Genomic DNA, 9,680 nt, shown 5'->3' with positions numbered 1-9,680 from the left:
ACGAGGGGTAAGAGGCAAGAACGGGATAAACATCCTAGTTGATAGGAAACTAAAAAAGCTAGTTGTAGATGTTAGGAGGGTGAATAACAGGTTGATGGCTATTAAGATAGTTATGGGAGGGTCTACTTTAAATATAATTAGTGCTTAAATGCCTCAAGTGGGATTGGACGGGGATATTAAAAGATGTTTCTGGCTGAATTTAAATCAGCTGGTGCATGGCATTCCACACACCGAGAATTTAATCATATGAGGGGATTTCAATGGCTACATCAAGACTACTTCTAGGGGCTATGGCGGTGTGCATGACAGCTTCTGTTTTGGTGATAGAAACGGAGGAGGAACTTCGATATTGGAGTTTGCTAAAGCTTTTGATTTGGTGATTGTTGACTCGTGTTTTCCAAAGAAGAAGAAGGAGTACTTGGTCACCCTTCAGAGCAAGGCGGTCAAGACCCAGATTGATTATCTACTCCTCACGAAGTGTGATAAAGGTCTTTATCTGAGTGAGAATATCATGACCCATCATAGGCTATTGGTTATGGATAGAGATCACGAGAAATAGGAGGAGGAAGAGGAAGAGGAAGAAGAGGGTCGTATTGTACGGTCAACCTAGGATCAGGTGAGAGCCTTGACTAAGGACAAAACTTAGGAGTCGGGAGAGAAGTTGTTGGCTATGGGGGCCAGGAGGAACAATGGAGATGGGAGTATTTTGTGGACCATGACATCGAATTGTATTAGAGTAGTCACAAGAGAGGTATTAGGGGTCTCGACAAGTTACTCTAGGGGCCACAAAGGGGACTGGCGATAGAGTGAAAAGGTCCAAGGACGTTTTTTGATAAAGTGAAAAAGTGGAAGCCAAAAGAATGGTGTATTTAAAGCCAGTGAAAAGTGTAGACGAGGAGGAGAAGAAGACGAATAGGGAGTGGTACAGGAAGGCTAAGAAGGAGGCGAAGTTAGCAGCTACCGCGGAAAAGACTGCAACGTTTGAACGTTTGTATGAGGAACTTAGGATCAAAGGTAGGGACAAGAAGTTGTACAAGCTAGCCAAGATTAGAGAAAGGAAGGACTGTGACTTGGATCAAATGAAGTGCATCAAAGATGAGGAAGATAAAGTTTTGCTGGAAGAGGCACGAATTAGGCGAAGATGCCAGACATGCTTTCATAAACTCTTGAATGAAGAGGGGGATATGAATATTGTGTTGGGTGGTTTGGATCACTCTGAGAGTCTCAGAATTTTGGGTGTTGTAGGCGCATAAGAGTCGAGAAAACTAAGTGTGCTATGCGTAAGATGAGTATGGGTAAAGCGAACGAGCCAGATGAAATAATCCCTGTGAAATTCTAGAAGAATGCAGGTAGAACAGATTTGGAGTGGCTCACTTAGTTGTTTAACATTATTTTTAGGACGAAAAAAAAATGCCCAAATAATGGAGGTGGAGTACGATGATTCCATTATACAAGAATAAGAGAGATATCCAAAATTGCAACAACTATAGGAGTATCAGGCTGCTAAACCATACTATGAAAACTTGGGAGAGGGTGATGGGTGGTTTTGCTAGAATAGGCAATAATGAGATTACTGTTTTAGTAAATGATGCAGAGAAGGGTAGTGACATTGATCCACAAGAAGCTCAGCAAACTCTTGAACTAGCGGAAGCTAATGTGAAAAAGGATGAAGGAAGGAGACAAAAAGTTGAGGCAAATCTAACTCTCCGACGAGCTAGAACACGAGTGGAGGCTATCAATCCGATTTCATAACTACTTGGTACGTTCGAATAATAAAAAGAAGTTCTCTTTCTAATCCTATTTAGATTCTGTCGGGTGAATACAATAAAAAAGAATCCAATTCTGATACAAAAGTTTATATTCAAAAATGAAATAGAAAAGATACAAAATCAAAAAAATCAATATCACTAAGGGTGGGTCGTAAACCTTATTAGATACCATTGACTCAGATATCTAATATGTTTTACCTAATATTGGATTTGAACCAATGACTCCATCCGTATGAAAGCAGTACTCTACCCGCAGAGTTAAGTAGGTCATTTATCATCCCAAAGAGAACCAAATAAAACCCTTCGTAAAGGTGTGTCTATTTTCGATAACCAATTCGGATTCATGCCGAGTCGTTTGACAACGGAAGACATTCACCTTGTTAGGAGATTGACGAAGCGGTATAGGGAGATGAAGAGGGTCTTGTATATGGTGTTTATTGATTTGGCAAAAGCATATGACAAAGTCCCAAGACAGGCTCTATGGAGATGTTTGGAGGCTAGATGTGTGCATGTATTCCACATTAGGGCGATTAAGGACATGTATGATGGAGCTAAGATCCGAGAAAGGTTAGTGGGAGGAGACTCAGAATTCTTTCCGATTGTGATGGGGTTGCACTAGGTAGGGGTGTCAACGGATATTTAAAAATCTACTAAATCTACATAATCATATCGTACCAACCAATTTTTAGGTCTCTTTTAATAAAACTGTAGGTTTTTATATAAATCTATAACCATGCCGACAATTAGGTAGGTTTTTTATTTTATGAAAATAAACTGAAAACGTACCGAACCGCATCGAATAAATCCACATGTGAAAAATATATATATATTTTTAGTTTACATTAATTTTTTTCTTGAACTTTGGAATTATGAAAACGGTTACAAGCCAAAAAATAATCAAATTTAAAATCCTAATTATCAAACGTATTATGCTAGTCCTATTGAAACTAATTATTTCCAGCATATTCACTATCAAGATACAAGGAATTCTAGCGATTATGAGTAACAAACTACAATATGTTGAATATGTTTCCTTTCGTATGATTTAGATTTATCTTTTTGAATATTTAATCTTCTATAGCATTTATTCTTGAGTCGCAACTTGATTAATATCTTTCCACTCATATGATTTATATTTTCTTTGCATTTACTTAGTTTCTTTTACGCTAATGTAGAATAGTTGATAGATATATACTCTAACCATCTTTCATGTTTTCTTAATTCATCACCCTTTAAACAATAAAAATATCTAGAGAGTTTTGTTAAGTCATATAAAAGTACGTATTTTATCACATTATACTTCAACTAGTGAATTTTACATGACATTTAAAAAAATACCGAAAATTAACCGATACCGAAGAGAAACCGACATGATTGAGACGGTTTCGAGAAGTTTAATTTTGGTAATATATAAGAGAATAATCGAAAAATTGGTATGGTATAAATTTTATAAAATAACGAGCTAAACCGAACCATTGACACCCCTAGCACCAAGGGTCAACCATTAGCCCATTTTTATTTTCCTTGACGATAGATGCACTGACGAGACACATTCAAGGGATGTGTCATGGTGTATGTTATTTGCAGATGACATAGTTCTTATTGACAAGACGCGGGGTGTTGTTAATGAGAGGTTGGAGGTTTGGAGACCATACCCTAGAGTTTAAAGGTTTCAAGTTAAGCATGACCAAGACAGAATATTTGGGGTCCAAGTTTAGCAGCACCCAGGTAGCTGAATGTGAGGCTTGATCCACAAGTCATCCCCAAAAGAGAAAGTTCAAGTGCCTTAGGTTAGTAGTACAAGAAAGGGGTGGTTGATGAGGAAGCCACACATCGTATCGGAGCAGGGTGGATGAAATTGAGGCTTGCATCTGGTGTCCCGTGTATTAAGAATGTACAACTAAAACTTAAAGGTAAGTTCTACAAAGTGGTGGTCAGATCTACTATGTTGTATGGGGCAAAGTGTTGGCCAATCAAGAACTTTCATGTCCAGAAGATGAAAGTAGCTGAAATGATGATGTTGAGATTGATGTGCGGGCATACCACGTAAGATAATATCAGGAATGAGATATCCGAGTAAAGGTAGGAGTGACCCCCGTGGAGTCTAGGATGCAGGAGGCGGGGCTTAGATGGTTCAGACATGTAAAGAAGAGAAGCACAAATGCCCGGTGTGAGGGGTTGACCTTGTTGGGTATGAGGAGAGGTAGAGGTAAGCCAAAGAAGTATTGGGAGAGGTAATAGGAAATGGCACAACTAAGCTATCGAGGACATGACCCTTGATAGAAGGGTTTGGAGGTCGAGAATTAGTATAAGTATAATAGGTAGTCGATCGTTTTACTTTTTCTCTCTTGTACTCGTACTCTTAAGTGTTACTATGGCATCTTTTTATTGTTAGATTGCTATCACTACCTACTGTTTGATTGTTATCTTTCGCTTCACTCTTCTTAATATCTTGTTGTTGTTATTGCTTATTGACACTGCTTCTTTTTATTTTTTCTTTAGCCGAGGGTCTAACAGAAATAGCCTCTCTGCCCTCCCAATGTAGGGGTAAGCTCTGCGTACACCTTATTCTCCCCCGACCGACTTGTGAAAATTCACTGGGTTTATTATTGTTGTATAGAACAAAAAAAAATCTTAAGCAACATGCAGATATAGCTTTTCATTTTTTTAAGTACACTAACAAAAAATAGTTTATTTAAACCAAGATCGCGCTATTTTTGTCTGTTTGCCTCAAAAATCAAACTTAGTTTCAAGATTAAGATTGTTTTCTAACAAAATAGTTTTTTTTTATGTTCAAAAAAAAAAAAAGATTGTTTTGTAAAATGGAAAACGTATATATGTTCAAACCTACAATAAAGAGTGCTGGCATATACTTTCACCTGACAGAGTGTTAAGTAGCTCAAATGTACCACCAGACATGATCTACCCCTAAAGAAATTACTCTAATATTATTAATTTTCTATTAAAAGCAAGAAGTCATTTATCGCTTTCTTTTACTAAATCTATCTTTAATGATCTAATTAGTGAAGTGTTAATTATGAAAAATGTTTAGAGACGGAAAAAGAAAGTAGTTTAGGCAAATACTCTTATGTAAAATCTATTGATTTAGTAGTATTAAATACATTTCTTAGGGAGCATAATTTTGACCATAGTAGATGACAAGCCCGCCAATGGAACAGCTGAGACGATGATATCGCTGACGAAAGGTTAGAAGTCATGGCATCACACAATAGACCAAAAGCAAACAGCATTATACTTAACTGGCTGACTATTTTTCCAGATCATACAGTTCAAACACCATAAATACAAGATTTTTCTAGGTAGGCTGAGCATTGAATCACTACATCGAACAAGAGGGCGGATGGAAGAGCTTCGACCCCAAACTCTGGTACGTGTAACTTTTGCATGCCATTTCTTAGGTAAGCAGCTTCTTATGTTTTCCAGGTTTTCAAAGAATTTACAAGGTTACTAAGCCTGCAAAAATCAACAATGTAGACAATCAAAGAAATGCACATTTTCCAGTATTAATCACATATCTTGTTTAAGTTGTAACATAAAAAAGCTTTTCCGGCAGTACACTAACCAGTTCAATTCCCAACCCCAAAACTCTTTTGATAGATTTTCCATTATCCATTTCACCCCCTCATCCAGAAGACTAGGACGACCAAGAAATGCCTGACCTAGTTCTGGCTTAAAAACGGAACTTCATGAGACGTAAAAGAAGTCGTAGAGATAAAAGTAGGACTGAGAGTAAATGACCAAAACTAGAATTGGAAATAGGTCCCCCTCCAGATGGAACAGGAAGGTCGAATCCAAAGCAGATCACAAAATGCAAAGGTTAATAAACAACTTACTATGACAGCTCACTCTATGGATGACAGGTCATTTAGCCTTCGTCCTCTGATTTAGAGTCATAATCTGCGTTGTCCTCAAGCTTTACCTCCACTTCGACCACCTGCACTGGGACTGGGAATGTGGGTGCACTTCCTGCAAGTAGGGAAGAAATGCTAATATTATTGTCAAAGCTGCTATTACAAATATACCATAGCGCTGGTAAATGGTTCGCTGTTGTATTTCTAGGTGGAGCAGCAACTCTGATCCGTTACTAAGCATCAAGAGAAGTCACTCATGTAAGATTTTGTTAGAACTCCACTACTTCTCCATCTTCACTAGAGATCAACCTACTTAAAACATATAACTTGAAATAGGCTTGCTAGAAGAAAATAGTTCCTCCAATGTGTTAACTAATGCAATGTACCAACCAAACTGAAGAAGACTAACTCCTTGTGTACTACTTCTAAACTTCTTTTTTATGAGTACTACTTAAGTTCAAAGTTGTTAGTATTAAATTAGCCAAATAAGTTAAACATCATTTCTAGATAGTACACCTAGTGAGCAAAGGGCCAAAGAAACAAAACTGAAATACAACAACATACACAGTGTTGTCAAACAAAGAAACAAAACTGAAATCAACCCTCAGGGGTTGGCCTAGTGGCAATTGACTTGAGCCTTGGGGTTTGCTCCCTTTCAAGGTCTCAAGTTCGAAACCCACTGGGTGCAAACAATTTCTGAGGGCCATCGGACTGGGTAAAACCTGAATTAACCGTGGTGCACTTGCGGGAAACTCCTTGCCGAGGGCCTGTGCACCCCCGGGAATAGTCGGGGCTCAAAGAGACTCGAACACCCGGTGCAAATTAAAAAAAAAAGAAACAAAACTGAAATCTTTCCATCAAAACAAGGTGATCACCTGAACCACCACAGCTGAGAATTCAAGTCTGTTAAAAAATAATCTTAAGAGGATCAGAGTCCAATGCCTGTAGGAGTAGGAGGCATGAGGTTTAAACACTCAAAGGCAACAGAAGCTAAAGCCAACTTCAACCCTAAACACATAACAAAGTGGTTCATTAAACCTGAAAACTGGAAGACACCCAGAATAATTCCGATGGAATCTTGTAACAATCATGCAACTTTGGTTCATAAATACACTATTGCGGACTTAAACTCCTATATTCCTCGGCAAATACAGGTGCTTTTAGACCTTCTACTTCAAAATTTTGGTTTAACTTCTTCGCCTTGGGGTATTTATGTTTTCCGTACAGCTATGGAGAAAGCTTATCCTTGTAGTATCAAATATTTCAACTGAGTTTGGGATGCTGAAGATTCTCCTTATTACTGGGATATCTCATTTGACGCTAGACCATGTGCAACCCTGTGGTTGTTTTGGATCTGCATGACATTTATCTGATGTGAAATAAAAGACAGAGCCTGTTTGGACATAGAATTTTTTTTCCTTTTTTTCAAAAAAAAATCACTTTTTTTTTTAAAATAAGTGTTTATTCATACAATTTCCAATTTTCACTTGAAGATGCATTCTGGAAATTTTCGAAAACTTGGAGAACTCCAAAATGTTGTTTTCCAAAATTTTCACTCAAATCACTCACAAAACTTCAAAAACAACCCAAACTGAAATTTATGTCCAAACACAACTCTAAATTTCAAATACCATTTTCACTTGAAAAAGGTTTTCAACATTTTTCAAAATTTTACAATTCTTATGTCCAAACGCCTACTAAGACACTAGTTCTATGATTCTACGGTATCCTTTGTAGGAATTATACCTAGACTATTTTTAGCTTGGCAGTCAACTTTCCGCAAGTCTCCTTCCTTTATCTAAGCTCGGGACCACCTACACTTACATAGTCAGCAAGATATGCCTTAAGCAATCAATTCCAAAAAAAAAATAGGTCTTCCTAGCATTTATATTGGCGATAATACCTCAAAATCGCTAATTTATTTTCAGTCATTACACTACCACTGCGAGCTAAAAACAAGAAGACTTTTTTTTAATGACTGAGAAATCCGTCTGGGGCCAACCCATAGGACCAACCGCAACCTTCGATACTTGGGAAGATGGGTCCGCCTATCTACCATTCCCACGTAAATTACCAGGATTAGTTCGCATTGCAAGGGCTCGAACCCGCGACCTAAGTTACAAGTCCCTCAACGTTTGCCACTTGAACTAAGCCCTATGGTCTAAAAAACTAGACAACTATTTTTACTTCTCAATTGTTCTCCCAAAAAGAAACAACAACAACTAAGGCTCGGTCCCAAACAAGTTTGGTGTCGGCTATGTGAATCTCTCACTGACCACATTACTATATTTAAACTCATGTCATGCCAGTAATATGCAAATACTAAATAATTAAAACCTAATCGAATTAAACATAAAAACATTACTTCTCATTTGTCCCACCAAAAAGAAACAACTACGCCTCAATGCCCCAGTCCCAAAAAAGTTAGGGTCCACTATATGAATCCTCACTGACCCTTACTCCATTTAAACTCATGTCATGCCAATATTATGCAAATACGATATAACTAAAAAAATTAGAATTAAAAACAAAAACATTTAAACACATAAAGCTTCCTCCTTTTTTAACATATGTATACCTCCAGTGAAAAAGGAAGAAGAGGGCCAACCACGAACCCTTGACACGCACGCCGTTTCATCCTCCGACAACAACAACGAAGACGAACCAAAATGACTCCTCACAGAAGCAAGCTTCCCGACAACCTCAACAATCCTATGAGGATCAAAATCACCTCCTCCTCCTCCTCCTCCTCTATGACCATGTATACCTCCTCCTACTTTCACAAACGGTTGATTAGGAAGAGGTGGGACCCAGTAAGAGTATCCAGGCAAAAAAGGGAGCCAATCAGGTGCGGAACGTCTCACGATAACCGAATGGATCACCTCTTCTAACTTCCTTATTCCGCCTTCCGATCCGATAGAGGAGGAATCGAGATCGATCTCGATTAACTGAGGGTGAGGTGGTTCTCCTTCGCCGGAACCATCGCCGTCGCCGGATCGGTTGGAGTTTGAACGGTGACGGAGAGTGAGGGCAAGAGGTGGGGCGAATTTGGGTCGGGTTAAAGTTCGGGTTAGGCTTTGGATTTGGGAATTATTAGAGAGAAGACGAGCCATTTGGGAAAGGAAATTTTTGGTAGGAATTGGAGTAAGGATTTGGTACGGATGAAAAGAGAGAGAGGAGTGAATTAATAGGTAACGGGTTCACTTGTTAGGCAGGTGGAAATAGGGCGAGAAACAGTTGAGGTGGCAGCCGTGGGCGGTGGGTCTCATCGGTGACTGGTGAGCTGGTAGTGTCGTTTTTGGTTATTATTCTTTTTTCTTCAAGAATTTTGGATAATGTGAGTTCCTCCTTTTTTATTTTTTATTGTTGCAAAAAAAAAAAAAATTACCCGGTTTAATTTAAGCTATTTATACTATCTTGAGAGTTGAGTATCTATTTTTAGAATTTTCTTTTACTTGAAACTATCTTTAGAATATTTTTTTTAAAATTTTCTAATATATCAGAGATCAGCACGGGAAAAAAGACGGTGAAAATTAAACTCACACTTTCAATCCCATAAAAAATATCATTATGATTTGGTTTTTCTTTTTATAGTATTTTCCTTGTAATTCTATTATTTTGTACTATCATTTTATCTTAGAAGGATCAACGCATTTTTCCTACTAGATTTTAGAAAAATCACATGCATTCAAATTTATATTAAATAGAAAATTGCTATATAGAGCTAGTGTTTATAACAAACCAAATTAATTCAATAAAATTATTTGCATAAAAACTTTTATCATTTGATCATGTTAACTCTACTCTTTCGGGATAGGGGTAAGGTCTGCGTACACACTACCATTTCCAGACCTCACTAGTAGGATTTTACAGGGTTGTTGTTGTTGTTGTTGCATGGTAATTACTATATTATTCTTTCCTAATTTTGCACGAAAATTTAACACGGTTTGTGCAAATGTAATGTCAAATGTACACATATTTTGTATATATGGAGAAGCTCTAATGCTAGAGTAATTCACTCAAATAGTCAGATTTGATT

The 9,680-nt window shown here is 37.7% G+C and overlaps 2 protein-coding genes across 2 annotated transcripts; one reads left to right on the top strand and one right to left on the bottom strand.

Annotated features, from left to right (window-relative positions):
• The first annotated feature begins 860 nt into the window (after window positions 1–860).
• Window positions 861–1,253, top strand: LOC138880886 (uncharacterized). The gene has a single exon (XM_070161070.1). The coding sequence runs from the start codon at window positions 861–863 to the stop codon at window positions 1,251–1,253; it is 393 nt and encodes a 130-aa protein (XP_070017171.1).
• Window positions 1,254–4,936: 3,683 nt separating this feature from the next.
• On the bottom strand, window positions 4,937–8,829 carry LOC104214367 (uncharacterized). Its single transcript, XM_009764023.2, has 3 exons — window positions 8,220–8,829; window positions 5,624–5,756; window positions 4,937–5,243 (listed from the first exon to the last, which is right to left on the bottom strand). Exons 1-2 carry the CDS (start codon window positions 8,752–8,754, stop codon window positions 5,656–5,658), a joined length of 636 nt encoding a protein of 211 aa, XP_009762325.1. The 5' UTR covers window positions 8,755–8,829; the 3' UTR covers window positions 4,937–5,243; window positions 5,624–5,655.
• Window positions 8,830–9,680: the final 851 nt, after the last annotated feature.

This window comes from Nicotiana sylvestris, chromosome 11 (assembly GCF_000393655.2).
Source record: "Nicotiana sylvestris chromosome 11, ASM39365v2, whole genome shotgun sequence".
Classification (NCBI taxonomy): domain Eukaryota; kingdom Viridiplantae; phylum Streptophyta; class Magnoliopsida; order Solanales; family Solanaceae; genus Nicotiana; species Nicotiana sylvestris.
This window is presented reverse-complemented; position numbering and strand designations above follow the sequence as displayed.

Excerpts from the sequence above, each read along its gene's own strand:
- LOC104214367 (XM_009764023.2), bottom strand. The coding sequence starts at position 8,754 with ATGGCTCGTCTTCTCTCTAATAATTCCCAAATCCAAAGCCTAACCCGA. Across the intron at positions 5,757-8,219 it reads TTCTTCCTTTTTCACTGGAG|GAAGTGCACCCACATTCCCA; the intron begins GTATACATATGT and ends CCCTACTTGCAG.
- LOC138880886 (XM_070161070.1), top strand. The coding sequence starts at position 861 with ATGGTGTATTTAAAGCCAGTGAAAAGTGTAGACGAGGAGGAGAAGAAG.